This window comes from Ursus americanus, chromosome 10 (genome assembly GCF_024610735.1).
Source record: "Ursus americanus isolate L20-20 chromosome 10, mUrsAme1.1.p, whole genome shotgun sequence".
Classification (NCBI taxonomy): Eukaryota; Metazoa; Chordata; class Mammalia; order Carnivora; family Ursidae; genus Ursus; species Ursus americanus.
In genome coordinates, this window is record NC_142136.1 from 56,933,068 (window position 1) to 56,957,497 (window position 24,430).

Below are 24,430 nucleotides of genomic sequence, written 5' to 3' on the forward strand. Positions count from 1 at the left end.
GAACACTAGATGGTGTGTTGAGACCCTTACCTCCGGGCGAAGAACAACACCAGAACAAGAAGCTGTGTCTTGGAAACCACTAAGAAGTCCTGTCTGAACTGGAGCGAGGCCTTGAGAATTTGTATTGCACTTTTAAAATTCAGCCTTGTTAACTCAGAAAATAAGGGTGGATTTTGTGAATAACCGAGACAAATTTTAAGGACGCTAATTTATTATTACCATATGGATGATGTTAATGAGAATATTTTTATTTTAGATTTGTGTGTTTTCCAGAATATGGTGGTATGTTCTTTTATTACATTAAATGAGGTAGCAATGATTTAATGAGACAAATTTAATCACCTGTAGACGTTAATTTCTTTTTGTCTTAGCTTTATATTAGCCAGTTTTTTGTTTTTTGGGTTTTTTTTGTAAGGGGCTGGTTCATTACAGGTCACATTTCCGTAGAGAATTATACACCTTTTAAGAAATGTGAATTCCGGGGCGCCCGGGTGGCGCAGGCGTTAAGCGTCTGCCTTCGGCTCAGGGCGTGATCCCAGGGTCCTGGGATCGAGCCCCACATCGGGCTCCTCCGCTATGAGCCTGCTTCTTCCTCTCCCACTCCCCCTGCTTGTGTTCCCTCTCTCACTGGCTATCTCTCTCTGTCAAATAAATAAATAAAATCTTTAAAAAAAAAAAAAAAGAAAGAAATATGAATTCCTTCAGATTGTGAAGGTGATAATTAGTAAACTGCTCCAGGGAAATAAATGATGACCTGGCCATTTTTCAGTCAGTGGATGGCTCACCAAAAGCTCACATTTATACCTAAAGCTTTTTAGTAATCAGAAGTTAATTAGGATTGAATCATAAAAAATGAAGGTGGTATACCTGATCCCCATTATAAAAGTATATTCCTAACAACATTATTAATTTTTTAAAAAATCTTTCACTACGTAGAAATAACAATGATTTGCTGGACTAGGGTGTTAAGTCACTGATTTGGGGTAGCAGTGGAAAGGGAATATTGTTCTGAGGCAGTATAGCCGTTTGATATCACTGACCCTTGAAATCACTGGCAACACCGAATTTGCTTATGATGTCAACGGGGAAGAAATATTTTAGTCTGGAATATTGAAACTGCCCTTTGTCAAATTCCATTCTTAAATGCTGCCCATTTTTCCCTTCATACAGTTAACAGAGTGTCTCATGGCTTTCAACAGAAGATCTTTTAAAAATATTCATAAACCATGGGGCGCCTGGGTGGCACAGCGGTTAAGCGTCTGCCTTCGGCTCAGGGCGTGATCCCGGCGTTATGGGATCGAGCCCCACATCAGGCTCCTCCGCTATGAGCCTGCTTCTTCCTCTCCCACTCCCCCTGCTGTGTTCCCTCTCTCGCTGGCTGTCTCTATCTCTGTCAAATAAATAAATTAATTAAAAAAAATTCATAAACCTTAAGAATACTGAAAATCTCAAGTAAACATTATGATCAGTTCCTTTACATTCCAAATTGCTATTTGTGAGACCTCTCATTTTTATTTCCTAAGAAACTTTTAGAAAATTAGTCCAAAGATGAAGGAACGTGTTTTGCACTTTCCTAGAGTTAGGGAGGGAATGCACAGCCCGTGGCCCACACGCCTGGATGGGACATCCTGCAGGGCACGTGTCTTGGCTGTGTAGAGATAATCACATTTGCTTCTGCTGTTGTTCCCAACCCTTCCACAGCACCACATGGCCTCACAAGGCCTCCCGCCCATTTCTCAGAATCGTACACAGGGCAATCCAAACGTTGGCCGACGTCCCTATTTGTATAGCAGCCTGCTTGGGTCCACTGGGAGTTCAAAGTCCTCATACCAGGCGGTCACAGCCATAAATATTGAGAGGGGAGGAAAGATACCTGAGAGATAACTAAGGCTAATTTGAAAACGAGTAGTTAAGGTATTCTAAAATATTTATCAATATGGAAATGCTGAGATTTGCTTACGTCCTCCCAGTTGCTCCAATATATAATTTATACAAGCTTAAATTCATGTTAGAATTGTTGTTTCTTACCACTATGTCATCCACATCAAATATTTTATAAATCAGTCAGCAAATATTTCTTAAGACCCAAAAGCCTGGTATTATCAGGTTTATTTATGGATGTTGAGGGGGATATCAGAAGGGAGAAACATAAAATGGAGAAAACTAGGACTAGGAAGTGGGAAAATTGATATTTCCAAGCACTATGAAAATGTTCGTGATAATGCCATATTTCCTTCTTTCGAGCTGGTCAGTCTTCAACATTTATTGAGAATTTCCTATGTAGTACCAGAGGAAGGCTCTATGAGGGCTTTATATATATATGAATATATACACACACATATTTATATACATATATTTATATATACATATACATATAAATTATACATATATAAATTTTATATATATATAAAAATACAAATTTTTTAAGCTGATGAATCCAGTGCCTGTGATAGTGCCTGGCACTTAATAGGCGTTCAATAAGTATTTGTTGATTGATGGAATGACTACTGGACACTGGCTAGACCCTGGAGGTGAGATGTGTAAGAAATGCTCCCTCATCTCAAGAAGCTCACAGTTTGGCGGAAGACAGAAGCATGTAACCGAGCAATAGAGACTGATTCTCAGAGTGGGGTCCCTGGACCAGCAACATTAGGATTACCTGGGGACTTGTTAGAGATGCAAATTCTTAGGATCCCCCTGAGACCTATTGAATCAGAAACTGGGCGTGGGACCCAGCAATCTGTGTTGTCACAGCTCTCCAGGTGCTTCTGATGACCTTGGAGGTTGAGAACCACCCTGTGAATGCAACTATAGGAAGCTTCTAATATATGTAATTAAAACTACTAGAACTAAGAAGAACAACAACTCTGTGTTACAGGGAAACCAGGATGTGTTTTTAGCTAAGAAAAGGTATGAGGTAGGGAGATGTATTTTAGTTAAGGGAAAAGAAAGTAAATTTTGTCCTAAAGTAAAACTGGTTATTTCAGAATGGTCACTACCTAATGGAAAAAAGAAAAATAAAGGACAAACTAAGGACATAGAGGTTTGGGAAAAGAAAAAGAGAAAGAGAGGAAGGAAGGAAGGAGAGAGAAAAGTTTACCTTTTGTAGTCACGTTGGCTAAAAATTGAATTGTTATAACGGTTTTTAAAAATAATAAACTTGGTTTTCGTTTTAATAGCTTGCTACTGTAATTTTCTTTCATTTGCTGAAAGGACAAAGTTTTCTTGGGCTATTAGTCTGCTCTTGATAAGATATTATGAATGGTCTTGTTTACCTTTTCAGTAATCTGCCTGGGAAGCAAAGATATTATGTTTTATTTAAGTAATTTCCTGTGCTTCATGTTGTCTTTATCAGATCTTTGATGATTTAACTGAGTCTTAACATTAAGAGCTGAATTTTACTTAAAACTATATAACCTTTTGTATTTGCCTTTAAAATCTTTTGTCACTTGGTTAAATAGATAATTAAATATTATTTCAAATTATCTGTGATCCTATTTAGTCAAGTGTCCCAATCTTTTGATACTTTTGACATACTTTTCAAAATCAATTTCTAAATAAAGTTCTTTGACCAGGAAAATAAGTTGGAATTTTCCAGAGGGTCCCTAGAACGTCTGAAAAGATTTATTTTCTTTCTTTATAAAAGAGATGCTAAATGAATTGGTTTATGTGATATGCTAAATTACTTGGGAAGGTTGTCAAATAAGAAATATCAAGATTTCTTTATGTTGCATTTGTGTAGTATCTATCTGTTTTAAGTGTTCCAGAAATTATATGAAATTCCTAGAAATCAGATTCCAGGATAACGTTCTCACTGTAATCCTAGTTATTATCTTAAAATGGTGTATATCCCAGGTATAATCAGATCTTATCAATTGCATTGTAATGAACTATCAGATCTTTATAGCCATTTTTAAGTCTTTATCATCTACAGACAGTTATTGTTTCACTTGGATGCTTTTGTAGAAGTTTTCCTGCAAAAGTGCTTCATTTTCAAGGGAATTCATGAATGGACTCTAACAAGTATTGTAGAATACAGGCTTCTGATAACTAAGAGAATCCAACTGAACTGGGTAAGAATTTCCAGAACTAACAGAAAAACTGGAATCAAACAGAACAAATATTAATTACGTGGGACTGAATGAACACGGGACTGAATGAACTGAGGAAGATGATCGTAATTTTTTATGATTTTTTTTGTTTGGACATGCTTTTTTTTTTTTTTTAATGTTTGGTTTTTCCAGATGTACAGAAAACTTTTTTCTCTTAAGTTACCTATGATTTATAGCAATTTGTTTAATTGCTCCTTTATAAGCAGAATTGAAACAATTACTTTTTCTCCCTACTTCATGCCTCCAAAATTTAAAAACTGTTAGTGAGTATTCTTATTTTTATGGAAATACAGTTATTTGCTTAAGTTCAGTATGAATCTGTTCTTATAATGAGCCGGAGTGGAAACATTGGTTACGTTACTGAAGCTTTGACTGGAATGTCATATTTGAGAGAGATACGTAGACTCAGATGTGACCAGACAACTTGAAGAAACGAAGGTTGACTTTATGGAGCCAATAAACAATAAAGCGCCTTGGAAAAGGAGGTCTAGTACCTCGCTGACAGGGTTCCTAGCAGCCTTACTAGGTGAGTGCGGAAGGTCACTACCTGGCAGGCTCAGGAACCTCAGGATATTTTGGGGACCTTGAGAAGAGAGGAATTCACCCTGATTTATAGGTATTGCAGGTGAAGTCTGATGGAAAGTCCTTGGCTAGGCTTCCTACCCTTGAGAGGCTTTTAGGAGTTCCATCTGAGATTCCTTATGAAAAATTCCGGCAAAACAGATTTAGAACAGCCTGTCTCATCAATTGTTATTCTTGCTACACTTACGTAAATGGCACAAATGTATTGAAACTAGATTTAATTTGCAAACAAATTAGTCTTACTGTGATTATCTTTGAGAGACAGAAAAATTACGTTTCAGTAATACACTGTATAAATATCAGATTCCAGTGCTGTTAATTAGCTTTGAGGTTTTGTTTTCCACCTGTAAGTTGGAAAGATCCACTGGATCCTGAATTCTCGTTTCCTCTGATATTTGGCTATAGCTGCCCAAACTAATCTTTCCAATTTTCTCCCACTTTTGACTCGGAATCATGAAGAACAAAAACTGCCCTTTTCCCCGAAGCCTGGCAAACTGACTGTGAACAACCTGATACAAACTTCAGAGAAATGGCCACAAGGACTCATGTTTAGACAGTCTTCGTGCCTGCCGCTGTGTGTGCCACTCAGAAGGTTTACCTGAATACCTGCGGATATTATCAGAGACGTTCAAACCACAAAAGATGCTTTGACCCTGACTTCTAGAAATTTTCTTGACTGGCTGCCCCTGGGCTCAGAAGCTGGTTTGTAATTTGTTCTATCATTAACCTTTGTTTTTCTTTTGTTTCCATAGAAATGCCTTATTAAACACCTAATTTCTCACACAATATAGGCCTAATGTGGGGAGCCCAGTTACATCCCCACCTCGTAAAACGAGACGTAACTGTTTAACTGAACTGAGCTATGTTCAAGACTTAGAGATGAATTCAATGAAATAGTAGAACAATCTACCAACTCAGCTTCTGGATTTTGAAGCTTCTCACAGTTTCAAAGGTGGGTCCGTGGAGTGGGGGAGGAATTTGCCACCCCAGAATATGCCGCTTTGGCCTATGGATTATGTTGAATTAAAATTAAGAAATAGCCATTACAAGAAGGACACTCCTTTGTCCCCCCCGAAAGCAGGAAATAAATTCCCTGTGTGAAGGGTGCCCTCCCTGCACCTGGAGGGTGAAAGCACCCTCATCACCTGAGAGAGGGGATTCAGGACTGAGAAGCCTGTGTAAACCACTTTGTTACTTCCTCATTAATTTGCTACCCCAAGCCCAACCCCTTTGTCAATTCATCATGAATCCTTGTTTCTTTCTTTTTTGAAAGGTATAAAAGCTGCCTGCTTGGTCACTTCTTTGAGTCTCATATTTCTGTGCGCTCCTGTTTGTACGGAATTAAATTTGTTTTTGTCGTGTTAATTTGTCTTATGTCAGTTTAATTCTTAGGCCAGCCAGAGAACCCTGAAGGGAAGAAGGGAAAATTTTTCTTTCCTCACACATCTTTCCTACATTGGCTTTCAAGGGCACATCGTGGGTTCCTGAAAGAACATTCATGCTTACTGCCAGCCCAGCACTATTTTAAAGGCCAGGCCTCTCCGGACCATTACCCAGAGAGCTACGATTATGCCTGCTTCCACGAGAGACTTAGAGCCAGTCTGTTTCGTATCCTTCATTACCCTCTGTCAAATTTCTTCATTCTCCGTAGCCTGTGATACTGTTCCTATTGGGCAAAGGTAACTAGCTGCTCTAACCTGGGTGACCCAGTTCTGGTTAGCAGAGAAAGCTTATTGGCGCAGAATCTTTGTGGGTTTTCTAACTTCATTGTAGTTGAGCAGACTGGCCTGCTAGTTATACTGTGGCCGTTGTGCTGACAGAGTGAAAAGAAGTGTCCTAACTTGGATTATGGATGGCCGCCTTCTCCTCCACCCTAAGGAGGGATTCTTAGTTACAGCTCAGGGCACCTTTGTAACTTACTGGCTCTGGAACTTGGGCCTCTGTTATCTCAGGCCAACATGTAGATGTGTGCTACCAGTTACTCATCTCCCGAGCACCTACCTGCCGAACCCTGTGCTAGGCTCTCCACCCCCAATGGAACAGTGTGATTTGCTTTGGACACTTTTTAAAATAGAAGAAATTAAGTTTTCACTGTCAAAAATCAGAACATTGAATTTTGAGAAGTTTAAGGAATCTGTTCCGCAGCAGACTGAATGCATAATCTTTATTTTCCAGAGTCGCCCGTGTCCTTTACCTCTAAGCACAAGTTTAAAGCTATGCGTTATTCAAAATCCTACCTGAGTGATGTACCAGAAAACCCTTTACTGATATTTTAGAACAGTTGTACTAGCTTTGCTAGATTTTTGTCTTTTGTGTTTTGAACACGAGAAAATCAGCATAGATGGTTTCCCAAACCTTGGTGCTGTTGTCATTTTGAGCCAGATGATTCTTCGCTGTGAGGGCTGTCCCCTGCACTGCAGAACATTTAGCTGCAGCCCTGGTCTCCACCCACTAGGTGTCAGTAGCAACTCCCCATCCGGAAGACAACCAAATGTGTTCCTTAGGGGATAAAGTCACCCCCAGCTGAAAGCCACTGACCTAAGCCATCAAGTAAGTGGAAGTGTGTATTTTACTACACACGCCTTACTGTATCAGATGGAAGGACCATTTCATCTAGTATAACCGTGACACCTGACGCCATTTTTTTGGCCAGGTACCAAAATTTAAAGAGGACAAATCCCACTGCATCATCTTCAAATCTTTTAAAGAACTTGGGTGTAGGGTGGACAAATCAAAAGCAGTTTGCAATCTTACTTCTCCAGTTTTAATTTAGAGGGGAAACTGTTATGACCTATAGCTTCTGCTTGGTTTTGTTTGTTCGTTTTTCAGATGACTGATCCACATGAATCAGCCAGACCATTTTGTAGACACCCTCAACCTGCAGTAATTTTTTCCACCTGTTGCCAAAAGGTAATGGAAAATCGACAGAGTTACAACTCGATGGGCTAGTCATCAATCAAAAGTTCACTTGTGGGGTGGGGTTTGGCCATAGATGGATGTCGTACAGAACCAACCTGACTTGCTTTCCTCAGGCTCAGAGAACTGAGTCTATCGTAATTGCCTCCCAGCATAGGAAATTGACATACCTGCTACATGGCCTGAGTTGGCATACACGCTGTGGTTCCTTTTGCAAGGATAGAACACACTCTTCAGCATGATCAAATGTTTTCTTATTGGTTGGCCAAGTAGGCCTTTCCTTTCTTGTATCAGCATTTGTCATGTATCTCACAGTCCTTGAAAAAAAAATTTTAATTCCTTTTTTTTTTTTTAAGTAGGCTCCACACCCAATGTGGGGCTTGAACTCATGACCCTGACATCAAGAGTTGTATGCTGCACCCACTGAGCCAGCCAGGTGCCCCGAGAGTCATTGATATTTTTAGTGCAATTACTGCTGACCATTAAAAATCCAATGGATCTATTTAATACCGTACAGAACTTTTCTATCATTGAGGCTGATTTTGTAAGATATCCTGTCCCCAAGTATAACAAACCCCACTAGTAAGTACCTGTTGAAAATGAGGCCCATTTAAAATGTTAATCTCTGACATTAAAATACGTAGAAGCTGGTCCATACGTGTATTTACTATGTTCAATGAACTGCATCTAAATACACTCAAATTTCAAAGGAACTCAGATCTCATCTGCGTAGCGCACTCTCTCCAAATCTGGAAACAGGAGAGTCTGGGAAGTGAAATGATTTCTTAAATACTAGTTAAGAATGTCTCAAGTTTTGTTTCTAATGTAAGCACACATTTGACATGTTGGTTGATTTCAGAGTAATAAATTCAAGGACTCCCATTATTGTCAACTTAGTCATTTTTTAGTAAAATATACCTATACATTTTAAATGATAAATAGCTCTGTAAGTCTTACTTCAAAACACTGGTCTCTCCCTGTCCTATGTTATCACCCCTCCACAAAGGCAACCAGGCTGAAGTATTTTAGCTGATTCTTTTGCATTTATCTCCATATGTCCCAGGAACATGCCTGTGTTGTCCCTTACTAGTTTTCAGTTTCAGCCATTGTCTTTTGAATTTCCATCATGAAAGAGCTTTCTTTCCCCTCACTCCCCTCTCCACACACTTCCCTCTCTTCCATCTTAGATACTGTTACAGTTTTTGCATCAGTATTGGCTGTTATTATGACTATGTAAACGCTAATCCTAGCTCGGCCTGTTGTGCACGGATTCCTTTCCCTTTCCTTACGGAATTTTCCTGAATTTAAAAATTGCCTTTTGGGGCGCCTAGGTGGCTCAGTCGGTTAAGCAACTGACTCTTGATTTCAGTTCAGGTCATGATTAGTTCGTACAAATAGCCACCCCATAACATCATTCTACCTCTTTTCCTTGGGGATAAGCCCCAAAGATACTGTGTTAGAACAGCGCATGTTCTTCCGCCCAGGGCTAGTTTTAAGACTTGACGGAGATGAGGAGTACCTGAGAAAGATTTTCTAAAAGGAACCTTTGGGGATAAAGAGTCCAATCTTGTTCGCCATCCCTGTAGCATCTGGAGGTATTTCCGATTTCTCATTTTGGTCCTAGTGTTGAACTCCGATCTGTGCTGGAATGGGTCCACGAGGTGGCTTCAGGCTCCAGAACAGTCCAGCCCCTGGCTGGCCCACCCTGCACACCTCCCAACCATCTACCCTGGGCACCAGACTTGCCCTGAAGCCTGAGCACTTACCTTCGCAACCCCGTTGACAACAACGCACGATACGAAAAGGAAAATATCGGCAAGGGAGTGCTACAGCATTTAAAACAATGTTTCTGAGACATTTGAGTGAAGTTTCCATATGCAACACATTCTTGGAACTTCAGTGATTTGTGATGATTATGCACCATGGAAAAGTAGTGAAATGTCGTCTGTTTTTACAGTGGTACCGTCAAGCTTGAGTTCCCCATGTGGTGGTAGAAATAACTCATAAGACTAGTGAGTATACATACCTACCGATATCTAGCAGTTTTTAATTTTAATTTACCACATAGAGTTATAGCTCTCATTTCTGTAAGCATGACTATAACCCAGCAAGTTGCTGTTCCTGCAAACCTCGCCTGCCTTCCTTTATCTGCCAGACCTTTTCAGTTTTTTCTTTTTTTTTTTCTTTCTTTCTTTTTTAAAAGATTTTATTTATTCATTTGACAGAGAGAGAGTAAGCACAAGCAGGAGGAGCCGCAGAGGGAGAGGAAGAAGCAGACTCTTCACTGAGAAAGGAGCCTGACGTGGGGCTCGATCCCAGGACCCTGAGATCATGACCTGAGCTGAAGGCAGACACTCAACCGACTGAGCCACCCAGGTGCCCCCCGGATCTTTTCAGTTTGGTCAGCTTTATTTCTGTGCCAACACTTTTCTTTATAAACATAAATTCTATCTTTAGTGACACTAAGATATATGAACACTGCTTCTAATTTTCCTGAATGTTATTTCTAAACCCATATAGCTTTTGGGGGAGGAGAAAGAAATAAGGGGAGTCCATACTGGTACAGAAGCTCCTTGTTGATATAGCACAAAGTAATTTGTTAGGGAAAGCACACGTCTTTCAGAGGGACATGAGCCAGGACTTTTCTGGAATAAGCTTCCCCCTCCCTCCCAGCCACTCTAGATGCTAAGGCAGTTGAGTTTCTGCAAGCTTCTACATTCAAGAAATTGGGGTCCAGGCCAAGTTGAATCAGGAGAAGCTGTGATCACTCCAAATGCTGACACCCACACCTAAAGTAGCTCAGCCTGGGTGGGGGCCACCTGGGTGGCTCAGTCGGTTGGACGGCCGACTTTTGGTTTCACTGGGCTCATGGTCTTGGGTTCCTGGGATGGAGCCCCCCATCGGGCTCCCTGCTTGGCAGGAAGTCTGCTTCAGGATTCTCTCTCTCCCTCTGCCCTTCCCCCCGCTTTCTTGCTCTCTCACTCTCTCCCAAATCAATCTTTAAAAAGATGCTTAGCTTGGGATGTGTGGCCAGGGCACCGGGTGGAGTAAGGAGACTGCAGAGAGCGTGGAATCCTAATTAGTGGAGGCCGTGGGGGTGGTTTGGGCAGTCTGAAGTCCCTTGTACAGTCTGATGTGCCAATCTCCAGAGTTCTAAAAAAAAAGCAAGCAGGAACTAAACCAGAAGGCGCAAAGGTACTGTGGGTGTCTAATGCCGGGAAATCGCAAGAATGTTAAGCTCACAAGCAGTGAGGCTCCCGTGTAGCACGCCACCACCTCTGGCCAACTTGGTTTCATCTGTGATGCTAACCAGTGGTAGTTCTCTGGGCTCTTTAACATCCCAGGGACTTGTCGCCCCACTGACAAGTATTTCTGAGAGCCTACTGTGTGCCTGGTGCTGTGGTGAGCAAACCGAGACACACCTTGCCCTCGTGGAGCTTACACTCTAGTTGGAAGACAGACATAAATACCCATGAAGAGAAAGGAGAGAAAGATCCATTTAGAAGCACTAGTGTCCTGACAAAAACAGGCACATACCCCTCCCGTTCTCTGCTTCTTACAGACTTCTGGTACTGTGCTTAATGAGGGCGCCCTCAGCTGTACTTGGTGGATCCAGAAAGTTGTATTGGTTTAGGGTTTTGGAAAATACCACATGCGTAACCAGGAAATATTTGGGGAAGCATCTAGAAGGACAGAACAATGATATTAAAAATGCAAGTAACTATACTCTCAGATGCAAGTGTTTCTGTTGTCAAGAAATTCTGCCATTCCTGGTTCATTTTGACACTGAAGTGGCCTTATTAAGGGACACCGTTTCTGCTGAAATTACACACTTGAGTGTCATCTGTGGAGAACTCATACACTTGTGGGGGTATTAGGTGGAAAGAAGTGTTTTCTTTTACAAAACGCAGAAGTTTGCTGTAGACCAGGAGTTTGGGCGACACACAGCTGGGCAGTTGTGCTCCCCGCAGGGCTGGCTGCAGTCACTCGTGGCCTCACACAACCAGTGGGTCAGCTGTGAGCTGGGCAGAGCCGGACACTGGGACAGCGGAGGGTGGAGCAGCTTCATTCAGATTTCCGGCATCTCAGCTTAGATGGCTGACACGGCGGGGGGCTTGCCAGGCCTCTCTCCACGTGGTCTCTCCAGCAGGGTAGTCGGGCCCTGTTACTTGGTGGCTTAGGGCTCTGAAGGGGAATGCTCCCAGAGGACAAGCCCCGTGTGCTCGTGGTCAGCCAGCCTCCCCTCACGTCAGGCTTGCTAAGGTCTCACTGACCAATGCCGGTCATGCGGCCAGGCCCAGAGTCCCCATGAGAGAGGTCAGCACAGGGCATGAGAACAGAGGCGTGGTTCACTGGGGGCCCTGAGAGTAACGGTCTACCACAGGCACTGAGCGGATCACATAAGTTGATGCCAGTTGAGACTTGAGCCACATGTCCTGGGCTCTGCAGAGTTCTGTCCCCAAGACTACTAATTGGGATGGAAGTTTTTACCTCCCTCAAGCTTTTACAGCAATGATAACAGAACGAAGTGCCTTAAAATTGAAGCTTTTTTTTTTTTTGTCAGGGAAGAGAACTTTATTTAAAGATTTATTTTTTTTAAGAGAGAGAGAGAGCATGGGGGGAGGGGCAGAGGAAGAGAGAGAGAGTATCTCAAACAGACTCCTAAGAAGACAATCAAATCTAAAATCCAAATTTTTGGTAAATCTGAGAGAAGTTTCTGGATAACACTCGTGCTTTGCTGCACACATGTATGTTTCTGAAAACTTGTTTAAAAAGTGATCTCAAACATCTTGGCGAAAGCCACCATTCATGCTACTATAATGATGCCCACAGTATGCCCTCATTGAGGGATATATTTTAAGATGAATACAGGGCAGGAAAGCTCCACCTTTCTTGGCTAAGGTTGCTACCAAAGTGACAGACAAACCTCAGTTCTTTCTGCCTACTTGATCCCCGGGGATTGGCCAGAATCAGACGCCTTCGGGACCTCTGCAGTCTCTTTGCTCTGGGAACTCCTCTTATGAAGTCTTCGTGAGTGGCCCGGTGGTGGTTTGACACCTGTAGGATGGGTAAGACGCTCCTCCAGCCATCCTCTGGCCAACCGCCCCTGCCTTTCGGTGACACGGGCTCTGAATAAGCTGAGGGGACAGGTGACAGAGAACCCAGGATCAGACCTTTCTTTAAAAATGCCTCAGTGAGAGAAACACCATCAACAGCAGAAGCAAATATTTACTGAATCTAGTGCTTTGATCCAAGCCCCCAAATTGAGAAAATGTGAATGTGGAAGAAAAAAAGAAGGAGGTTCTAGTTGAAACTGCCTAGACTTTTTTTTTTTTTTTTTTTTTAAAGAAAGCAGACATCTCCAAAGAGACTTTTATGTTCTAGGTGACAAGCAAAATGATAGTAAATTAAATGTGTACTGTTTATTTCAGTTGGCACATTAACTTCAAGTTCATGTGCAGGCAGAGTCGTTGGCTCTCTTTACATGCTAGAATAATCAACAATTTATGTACCTGACAATCTTTTCATAGCCCTTTACACAATCAGGTGTACTGAAGGCTGTTTCAGAAAACTTTGACTATAATTTTACTACTGAAAGGGATTATAATGTTTTGCTGTTGTGACTGTGCTCATTTAATCATGTCTAAAATTCTCCTAAAGTCCAATACTTTTTCAGGGCAGTGAGGCATTGTGGCAGAACAGGTCGGGGGGCTTGCTGGGTTACATCTGTTAAAAATGGGGCATGCGTTTATTGGGACCCTCAAGACTGGCACTCAGAAGGCACCTCATCCTGTGTTTACCAACAGAGACACTGACGGTGGTTGAGTGCAGTCATTTCCCATCATTTAGGACCATCTTGAGCATTGTCTGAGATTTAGTGCCCCTGGCCCATACCCACCAAATGCTACTTGAATCATCCAGAAATCTGGACAACAAACATCCCCTGGGGGTGTGTGCAGGGGGCCACCCTTGGCTGAGAACCGCTGATCGATCCAACGACCCATGAATGGCTGCATGTCCCCTTCAACTGTCCTCCAAAGATAACAGGTCAGCCGGGCTCTGCTCCAATGCCCCATATCCCCCAGTGGTGAAGAAATCAGCACCTCTTAAAGCCACATTTGAACTCTACTCATTACTAAAATGTTATTTTTTTATGACCTAACTCCACCCCCCCACACTCCCTCATTTCCATCATTAGCCCTTGGTCTGTAACACAGACCTCTTTGTGTCTCATCCCCTTCTACATGAATGCTCTTCAGTCTCTGAAAGTCGCCATTGTGTTCCTGCTGTCCCATGACCGCCTCCCGCCTCTCCTGGAAACTTACTATGTCATTGTACGTGGGTTTGCACTTCACAGGAAAGCACTTTTTATAGTACCTTATTTAATTTTCGCACCGAGATGTAGGGGTGATCACTTCCTCTTTACAGGGAATGACATGGAGTCTCGGATCCAGTGACTGACCCAAGGCTGCCCTGCTGGTCATTGGTAGAGCCAGAACATGAATCTGGTTCTTCTGCAAATTTAGTGCCAGTCACACTTTCCCAGCGTTCACGGAATTTTGGATGCCTTCTTTCTTCCCATCTCCAACTCTGCTTGTCTCCCATGGTAGCAGGCATCATGGCTCCAATTTTTTTACCCTTTTTTGTATTCATATCATTTACCACATAGCTTTGCCTTTCCTCCCAGTAACAGATGGAATATATTTCTCAGCTCTTAATTTTGGGTTCAATAGAATGAAATGAAAATGCCATCATGCCAGTGCTGATGTTAGACCTCAAGAACTTGCTCTTTTGAGTTTCTGCCCTCACCAGACACAAGGAGCAGAGCCACCTCAGACAGCCCTACCTGGATGAGGTGACCCCAGCCAACCCAAGGACTTGCAAGAAAAAGATAATTGGTGTTATTTAACTTGCTGAGTTTCGAAGGATTTGTCACGCAGCAGGGGCTAGCTGATACATTTCTCCAACCTTCAGAAAACAAAGGCTTCCCCTTCCCCATTGTTTTTCTTTCCCTCATTACTTGGAAGCCTGTACTAGCTTTCATAACATCCTCATCTTTTGTTTATTCCACACACCACTGCTACCTTTCTGCCCTACTCTCCTGGTGGGAAGGAGCTCCCAACCCCTAATGGCCAAACATTACTTGGTCCCTGCAGCCTTTAGAGCCCTGAATCATCCTGCGCTTCTGAAACTTCTTTGGCTTTCATGACATGTCCCGTGTTTCTCATTTCCCTCCTGTCCTCCCGGGGATCTCCTCTCTTCCCTCTTTGCCTCTGGCTTTGCTTTCCTCCCTCCAGGGACCCCAGCCTCTCTCATGACTTCATGGACTGCAGAAGTATTGACAGCTGTTTGCAACCACCACAGCTCTTCGAAGTTCCAGCGGTGTGTGCGTGTCTGCTTCACAGCTCCCCCAGGCGGCCCTCGGGGGTTTTACACAGGGAATGATTGCAGGCGGAGTGGAAGACAGACGGGCTTGGGGAGAGACCAGTGCCCAGGACTCCAGACAGGAAGGTACTCCAAGAATCGAGGCAAGAGGTGATGTAGCCAGACTCGGGGTGTCAGGGTCACTGGAAACCCTTGACTGAACACCTGTGCTTCCTGGTGCGGAGTTGGAGTTTTGTTTCTGGACCCAGGTATAGGACTTCACATTTATCCTCCTTAAATCTAATCATCATTAGATTTAGTCCATTACTGCAACCTGTCACACTCCTTGATAATTTCATTATACCTGCTTAATTAGGCATCCCTCCCAGACCCCTGTCGATCCAGTCTTTTGGTCAATGTGTTACTTCTATCCTACTCAAGGAACAGATCACATTGAAAAGAAAGGCCCTGGCAGAAGATCACAGTAAGGCCTGTTACTTGTTTTAGCCACCAGATGGCTGCATGTCCCAGAAATTGATGCAGGTGCAGCTTGTGAGCAAAACTAGGATTTGAGCATTATTGGACGCTTGGGGATTTGGAATTGGGGTTGGGGGAGCATAGAGGGGACATGGAAGGAGAGTATGGCTCACTGGAACTATATACATTGTAGCATCAGCCAGCAAGGAGGAGGAGGTTGGCAGGGCGAAATGAAACCAAGAAGGGCGTTTGGAATAATTCTGAGGTGCAATAGGGAGCCTTAGAGGGTTGTAAGCAGGAGAGTGACACAATCATGTTTGTGCCCTTAAACAATCACTCCAGCATCAGTGTGGAGAACCCATCAGTGTGGAGTGATGGCTGGTGGTTGGATCAAAATTGGAAGCGATGAGGATTTGAGCAAAGGTGACATTTGTGGGGAATAAGAGGAGGGGACAGAAGAATGTGACTGAATTGAGCAGAAAGAGGACGGGACTTGCAGAGGGTTAGCAGGATCTGCCCAGCAGTGGTGTCCCCAGGCTGACACCAGTGAAATTGTGATTCATACAGAATGAATCAGTCGTTCATGCAAAAATACCAATTAGATATATAGATATCTACATATATCTCGATTCATATACATATGAATATACATATATACACATATGAATCTATATATATTATCGATAACATATAATATACATCGATATATATATCGATAATATATATATCTCGATTAAGCACTCACTGTGTTCCAGGCACTGGGCTAGACCCTGGGGATGTTTCTGTTAAGAAAACAGACACGGCCTGGCCCCAGGAATACTGCAATCTGGTGTGGGAGGCAGCCTGAAAAGCGGGTGGCAGGCTCCTCGTGCGCTCGGGGAAGCCCAGAGCAGATATTCAAGCTGGGGAACGAAGAACCAGGTCAAGGCGCTGCCATACAGAAAAGATAATATAGTAAGATAGTTCCAGGCGGAGGTGACAGCCTGGAAGGGGAAAGCCCAGGGCAGGAACGATAAAGCAGGTGGTTTTGCTGGGACCTCCTGGGAGCCAGGTCAGGCACGCGGTGCTCGGAGGACAGTGGCAAGGGCTTTGGGTTTCCTCTGAGCGCTCAGAGCAGGGCCTGGGCCGGTCTGAGCTATGAAAAGTTCCCCTCGGACGTGCGCGGACCCGCGAGGGCAGCCGCCGTGAGGGGTGAGCTGGACCCCGCAGAGCAGCGCGCCGATGGGGCACAGGATTCGGAGGTAGAAATGCGGCCAGAACGGCTGTGGGTGAGAGCTCAGGAGAGGCCCCGCTCACGACCTGGTGCGCGGCTCGTGTGAGCGATGGGGGCGGCGAGCGGGCGCGCAGGACTCCCCAACTGTGCTTTGGCCTCCTGACGTTTGCTAGCAGGCAGGAATGCTTAGCCAGCTTGGAGGTGAGAAAAGGGGTCTGGGCCAGCGATGGGGCCACCGGCTTGCACACGGTTGTAGAGGTAGAGGAGCGCAGGGGCGGTGTGTGTGTGGGGGGGGGGGTGTTCAGGAGAGGAGTGGTCCGAGAGGCCGGGGTGGGGGGGAGGACAACAGGGCCCTGCGCGCGGCTATGAAGGGTGAGGTGGAGGAGCCCGAGCTGAGAAGGCACATGAGGGAGAAGACCAGGAGAAGGAGATGCTGGAGCAGGAGAGGACAGGGCTCTGAGAAGAGGCCACCGGTCACCTGCTGCCCGGAGGGTGAGTTACAGGGGGACAGACGATCTCCCCTTGGACTCGGTGACACTGACATCTCGGTTGGCCCTGGGAAGCGTGTTTTCAGGACAGTGGGGGAAGCCGGGGTGCTGTGGGGGACCGGGTACGTGGCTGGTGAGGAGGGGGCCCACTCGTGCAGAGACTTGAGAAGTTTTGCCCGGAGAGGTGCACGTGGGAGCCAGAGCGGGCAGCCTGAGGGACACGAGAAGGTATTTTCATTCCAGTGGGCGATGTGGAGAGCAGAGGCCAGATGGCGCCCAGGGGCGGGGAGGGGCTGTGGACACCTGTGTGTGACTGAAGTCAAGAGCGACTTGAGCCAGGGAGATCAGGCCTGCTTGCTCAAGGCAGTTCGTGGCCAACTGGTTCTCTAGGGTGGTGCTTGGGGAAGCCAAACAGGCCTCCTGGATTTATCCGATGGAGGCGGAGGAAAGGGAAGCATTAAAGATCACATCCGTGTTTGTGACCAGAAGACAGAGAAGATGGCAGCGCCATCAACGGAAGTTGGGGATCTGTTTTTGGTGAACCCATCTGGTTTAAGTTATGATGACTTTGGGGTTTATGGTTCGGTCTAAAAAAGTGAAGTCCAAGAGGCAGTTGAAAGTGGAGAGAGAAGTGGAATGTTATGGCTGGAAACACACTTTCTGCAGGAACTACCTGGAAACTTGGTGATGGGAAGAAGAGCAAAGACCCAAGCAGAGAGCGGAGGTTCTCCAAGCAGACAGTAGGAGAAGCAAGAGGACAGGAGATCTGGAATCAAGGCAGTCCTTCAGTGCTGGTGGCGATGGCATTGGTAATAGTAAGCTCAGAAAGGTGCGTGACCCTTTGACTTTAGGAATTTCTTACGATTATAAGGAAATAATCATGGATGGGTACAAAATTAGTTATAGTGATATTCATTGTGGTATGATTTGTAAAAATGATATTCTGGAAACAAGTGGAGATTGGTCTGGTAAATTCCGCAATGGGATACTACACAGCCAGTAAAAATGAAGAACTTTATGAGATAATGTATGCATTCATGAGCTAATAAGTAACAAAAACAGGCTGCAAAATTATCTATCATTGATTCTATTTTTAAATTTAATAGCTTTGTTGAGGTACTTCACATACAATTCACTCTTTAAAATGTACAGTAGAGTGATTTTTAGGTATATTAAAGATATGTGCAGGGGCGCCTGGGTGGCACAGCGGTTAAGTGTCTGCCTTCGGCTCAGGGCGTGATTCCGGCGTTATGGGATCGAGCCCCATATCAGGCTCCTCCGCTGTGAGCCTGCTTCTTCCTCTCCCACTCCCCCTGCTTGTGTTCCCTCTCTCGCTGGGTGTCTCTATCTCTGTCGAATAAATAAATAAAATCTTAAAAAAAAAAAAAGATATGTGCAGTCATCACCAGAGTCCATTTTGGAACACTTTCATCACCTCAAAAAAAATGCTGTCTTTAGCATATGTCCCGGTAACCCTCCCCCTGCCCTCTGCTCATGTAACCACTTGTCCTTCTGTCTCTTTAGATTTAATGAGTGGAATCATATGGAATCATATAGTGTGATCTTTTATGTCTGACTTCTTTTGGTTAACATAGTGTTGTCAAGGTTCGTCCATGTTGCGGCAGGTACCAGTCCTTCATTTGTTTTTGTGGTTGAATAATGGTTTATTGTGTGGTATCCCACATGTTGTTTATTCATTTTGTCAGCTGATGGACATTTGGGTTGTTTCGAACTGTTGGCTATTACAGACATTTGCGTGCAAGTTTCTGTGTGCACAAATGTTTCCATCTCTCTCTATATATGGGTATATACCTATATATACCTCTATATATACATCTATATATACGGGTATATACCCGTATATACCTAAGAGTGAAATTGCTGGGTCATATGAAAGCTGTGTTTAATCACTTAAGAAACTGCCAGATTCTCTCCCACAACAGCGACACCATTTTACATTTCTACCAGCAGTGTGTGAGGGTTCTGGTTTCTCCATGTCCTCGCCAACACCTGTTATTATTGGACTTTTTACTTCTAGCCATTCTAGTGGGTGTGAAGTGGTGTCTCATTATGGCTTTGATCTGCATTTCCCTGATGAGTGATGTTGACAATCTTTGCATGTACTTACTAGCCAGTTGTCTATCTTCTTTGGAGAAATATTTATTCAAGTCCTTTGCCCATTTTTTAAATTTGTCTCTTCAGTTGCATATCATGATAGTGTTTTTGTAAACAAAAGTTACGCATCCAAAAAGGCTGAAATGATAGTGTGGCTGACAGCTGTTGCCCTGCATTGTGAATTATGTGTTAATTTAATTATTTACGTTTTGTTTCCGTTATCTCCTAAATGTTTTATAATGAACGTAGGGGTAATGAGATAAACTTTACGACGAATAGGAAAGGACCAAGTAGCCGCTGAATGGGGTCAGACCAAAAACTTGTTGCTGGCCCCCAGTTGAGGCAGTGGTCACAGTCTCACCTGTTTCTGACCCCCTTCCCTGGAGCGGGGAGGGAGAGAAGGGCTGACAGTGGGGAGGGTTTTGCCTGGGGGAGGGCGCTCTGTGCCTGCTTGCATTGGAGAACTGCACAGGCCCAGCCTCGGGGCATCCTGGAAGACCTTTCTACAGTGAGATGACTCACAGGCTCCTCCCTGATGCCCGGGAGAGAAGGAACTGCAGGCACACGGGGAGATCCACTCCAGTGAGGCAGCCCACCCGCTCTTCACCACCTCCCCACAGGCAGCTCAGAGCAGACCCTAGCTCCCTGCCACAAGGCCAGGGCCAGATGCTGAGCCTTTCCTGACAGCGACAGTGTGAAAAGGGCCCTCCCTTCCTGGCCCCCCTCCTCTAGCTGCCAGTTTCCTGGCTGCTTAGGCTGCGGGCTACTGGGATGCGGGCAGGCACAGCAAACTGACAACTGAAAACAGCCACTCGCTCAGAAATGTCCCCAGTCAAGGTGAAGGGCAGACACGCCCTCCCCCTTCCTCCCACACCCTGGGCAGCAGAGTCTCATTCTTGCCGCAGGGCCAGGTCGCCGCCACGTGAATGTCGCGCTCAGTGCCCGAACCAGGCAGAGGCGCCTTCCCCGCAGCAGGAACAGCAGTCTGCAGTTAGGGCCTCGCCTCTGCTCCTGAAGCTGGGGTCCTGGCCGGGGCCTCTTGAGGGCGGGGGCTGGGGAAACAGTGAGGCCTGGCCGGAGGCCAACCACTTTTTTGTCTCAGTGGTATTTTTTCCAAGGTATGTCAGCTGGTGTTTAGGGTAACGGGAGGAATACGTAGCCTCTTCGTGACCAGCTCTGGCCAACAGAGCTTACTGCACGAGACAGACTCGGATGGGTGTTGCCATGGGTGGGTCTGGCGGACAGCTAGAAAGAACATCAGGCTGTCGGGCAGCAGGGACCTCGGGGTGGTGGGGCGGCCCCAGCAGCCCTCAGCCCTCATTGAACAGAGGAGGAGGCTGCAGTGGAGGAAGATGGCGGTTTCCCCCTGAGCCTCTGCCTTCAGGGAGGAGAAAGCCTTCAAGTAGGAGACGGCTACAGACAACGTCCGAATACATACGAAAACTGGGTGAAGGACTGGGTGGGTTCTGAGGCCCGAACTACACCAAGGAGTGGACGGCTTCCTCTTCACGCAGACTTCAGGAACCCCCCTCCAGATCCGAGTGACTGGCCCGGACGGAGGCAGGAGAGCGAGGCTCCTGTCTCACATAGTCCAAGAGTGAATCTCGCGGACAAAGGAGAGGGAGTAAAGCGATAATTTTAGTAAGCAAAGATACGGAAAAAGCTCTCAGGAGTGAGAGGGGTCCCGACTGGGCTGCCAACGTGGGCCTCCACTGACAGTCGCTTATTTAGAGCTGACCAGGGAACTTCCGGCCTTGACATTCTTGTGACATCTTTGTTTGAGTAAGGGCTGGTGAAACATCTTTAATGGCTTACTTCTTTGGGGTCTGGTTTTCTTTGTTGGTCACAGGTGACTGTCATAAAAAAAAAGACCCCCCTCTGATGCCCAGGGCAGGGTGGTCTGGTTTGTTTCCTTATCTCTGGTTCCCTTACACCTCCGCATTTTGGGAATTTCTGTGAGCCTGATCACCTAGACCCCGACCTATCTCTCCCTACCTAGCCCCGCCTCTCCCTTACTCAATACCTTTCTTGAGCTCCAGACTCATTTGTCCACCCGCTGCCTGGACGTCTCCTCTTGGGGAAGTCTCCACACCGAACTGTCCAGAGCTCCCCTCACCATCTCTCACGCGACTCTGCCTCTTGGTTGGGCACGTTGCCACAGCCATGGGCCTGTGAGGCACCCTCTTCCTCACCCTTACCTTCTAGAAATCGCACAGCACTAGGTGTGGTCAATATTAAGTCCTGGATGTCTCACAAGTTCTGCAGCTCCTGCCTCTGGGTTCTGGGTTTGAATCCTGCTTAGTCATGTGCTCACTGTACGATCTTGGGCAAGGGACCCTCTCCGTGTCTCTGTTTCTGCATCTGCAAAATCAGGATAACGAGCACGTGCCTCCTACCGGGGTTCTGAGGACTGAGTTTAGTACTCATGAAGCATCTAGAGCAGGGCCGACCCAAAGCAGGCGCTAAGTCAGCAACAGCTGCCTTGATGATGGTATTAAACCCTTAGGGTGGCTTTCAAGACTCCCCTCCCCGCCCCCTCCGCGTGTCCGCACACCATGTGCAGGGCACACGCCTCGTCACTCTCTGACCACGCCACATGCCGTGCCGCTGCGGCTGCCTCCGCCTGGAGCGCGCACCCCGAATTCCCTCTGCCGTCCGCAGCGAGCCCCCGGGGTGGCGGAGGGAGCCAACAGGGGAGCACGTCCCGTGCCGGCCCTCGCAGACGCCGACGTTCGTGAGGACCTTCACTTCAGAGCCACCCTGTGAGGCACGTCGTCTTTTTCGCCTCACTTTTTGGGCAGGAAACTGAAGCTCAGCGATTATCAGCATCCCACAGCCAGTAGTGGAGCTGGAATTCAGTCCAGGGGTGGCCACCCCCACCCCGTGGGCTTCCACTGAGTCTGTGCAAACCTCTCCTGCCATTTAAGAGGGGAAAATAGAGGTCTTTGAGAGAGAAAGGACAGTAGGAAGAGGTGGAGACCGTTCCCCCAGTGGTGGGCTTGCCGTGGTCGATTTATTGAAGCTGAAACATGTTTCCAGGACTAAAGAATGTGCGCTGGTCTCAAGGGCAAGTTGTCGGGGTTGCAAGGGGAAGCCACGTGGCAGCCATGTTTACGCCGGGAAGGTCCGCGCAGGGGCTGTTGAGGCGCACCTTGCTGTGGGGGCTGGGGGACATCCCCCTGCACCTCCTCCTCAGCTTCTCTGTGTCTGGGTTCAGCCTGGAGAGCTCCACTGTCAACTGTGCTGTCCTGAGGTCAGACGAATTCTGGAACGTGGAGGATTCCAGAGCTTTGCCTGCCTTGCGTTCCCTGCCGACTCAGGGACAGTGTGCAAGGTCTTTTCAGTCTGGCAATGTGGGTGTGTCACTCCGTGGTTGTTCCCTGATCAACCCCTAAAGGTAAGGAGAGTTAGATCAATGGATGTTGGGTTAAAGGAGTCAACAAGTGATTGAATAAATAAATATTTTAGTTGCTTTGGGCTTTATTTATTTTTAAAGATTTTTTAAATGATTTTTTATTATATTATGTTAGTCACCATACAGTACATCCCCGGTTTCCGATGTAAAGTTCGATGATTCATTAGTTGTGTATAACACCCAGTGCACCATGCAATACGTGCCCTCCTTACTACCCATCACCGGCCTATCCCATTCCCCCACCCCCTCCCCTCTGAAGCCCTCAGTTTGTTTCTCAGAGTCCATAGTCTCTCATGTTTAAAAATTTTATTTATTTGTCAGAGAGAGAGTGTACAAGCAGGGGGAGTGGCAGGCAGAGAGAGAAGCAGGCTCCGTGCTGAGCAGGGAGCCCGATGCAGAACTCGATCCCAGTACCCTGGGATCATGACCTGAGCTAAACAAAGGCAGATGCTTAACCGACTGAGCCACCCAGATGTCCTTGCTTTGGGCTTTAAATTTTGGGACTAAAACTAAGGGAACTCGTTTTCCAACTTCCCCAAAGGACAAATTAATGTATTACAACATGTTCCCCTAAAGATCCCCCATGATCACAGCTTTTTAAAGTAACATAGATGGCGGCTCAGAGTGCAGTGATTAATCTACAATCAGTATTGAATTGATGGTAATGGGGTTGTAAATTTTTATGTGGTTTTGTGACTTTATTTTACAGTGTTGGTCATCATACACTTCCCTCCATGGGAGGAACTAGGAGATCCTGACAGGAATCAGATGGGCGGCCATCAGACTGCAGCCTCTTGGCAGTCGTGTGGCACCGGGCCACGGATGAATGTGAGATGGAAGAATGGCTGACTGGGCAGCAACCACTCCTATCAGGAAATCTAAGCCAACATTATGTCCACCTGAAAAAGCCAGCCAGGAAAAGAAAAGCAGGTACAGAATTACAGTCTGAAATGAATACTGGTGTAGAGACAAGGGATTGCTCAAAATGGCGGAGAAATTCAAGATTGAGTTCCCTATCCTATAGTTCTAATTTGATCTTCCAAACATGAAACAGCCAAAGAGAACAAATTTGACCTCCTTCAATGAATCTAGGTTTTGAAGTCTTCCTACTGAGTTATCCTTGAGCCCTGAAATTCAGGATTCTCTCTTTTCCTTGGGGGCCATGATGAGGGAAGGGTCTGCCTCTCCAGGGGTAGAGAGCTGAAGAGCAGGTCGGCCGGGAGGGAGGCTGCCTGGGTATGCATCCTGGTTTCCAAAGATACGACCTTTGGGGTCAGACCTCTCCCTAAATCCTGGCTCTGCAGCTGGCTGTCGGATCTGGAGCAAGTTCCTTAACCTTTCTGTAATTCGGTGTTCTCTGTGAAGTGGAGACGGAGGCCTTGTGCCAGCCAGGCTTATTGCACTGATTTCCTTTGCTTCATTATGGTAGTGACACACAAGCACTTTTCATAGTTCAAAAACAAAACTATGTCCTTGTTCACATCCATCTTCACTCTTTCCAATCTTCTTAGGAAGACCACATCTAGCTTTATAGGTTTCAGACCTTTGTCCAACTGCAGGCCCCACTACGGTATCCAAAACCTTCCTGAAAGAGCATGAACAAAAAGTTGGTGATCTCATGCCAAACATAGTGTTTTGGAGAAAACAAAGGAAGAAAGTAAAAGATATAAAAATATATAAAACTATAAAAATTTCCTCTAATATAAGTAGACTAGAAAGATCTGTGAATCTACTTTGAAACATTTAT

The 24,430-nt window shown here is 45.5% G+C and overlaps 1 protein-coding gene across 2 annotated transcripts in view; it reads left to right on the plus strand.

Annotated features, from left to right (window-relative positions):
• CDADC1 (cytidine and dCMP deaminase domain containing 1) overlaps nucleotides 1-12,952 on the plus strand; it is a 55,927-nt gene extending 42,975 nt beyond the window's left edge. For both annotated transcript variants that reach the window (XM_045796828.2, XM_045796829.2), the window contains one exon: nucleotides 10-12,952. In XM_045796828.2, coding sequence (XP_045652784.1) covers nucleotides 10-83 — 74 coding nt within the window. In that variant the 3' untranslated portion in view covers nucleotides 84-12,952. The remainder of the gene's footprint in view (nucleotides 1-9) is intronic.
• The last annotated feature ends 11,478 nt before the right edge of the window (nucleotides 12,953-24,430 follow it).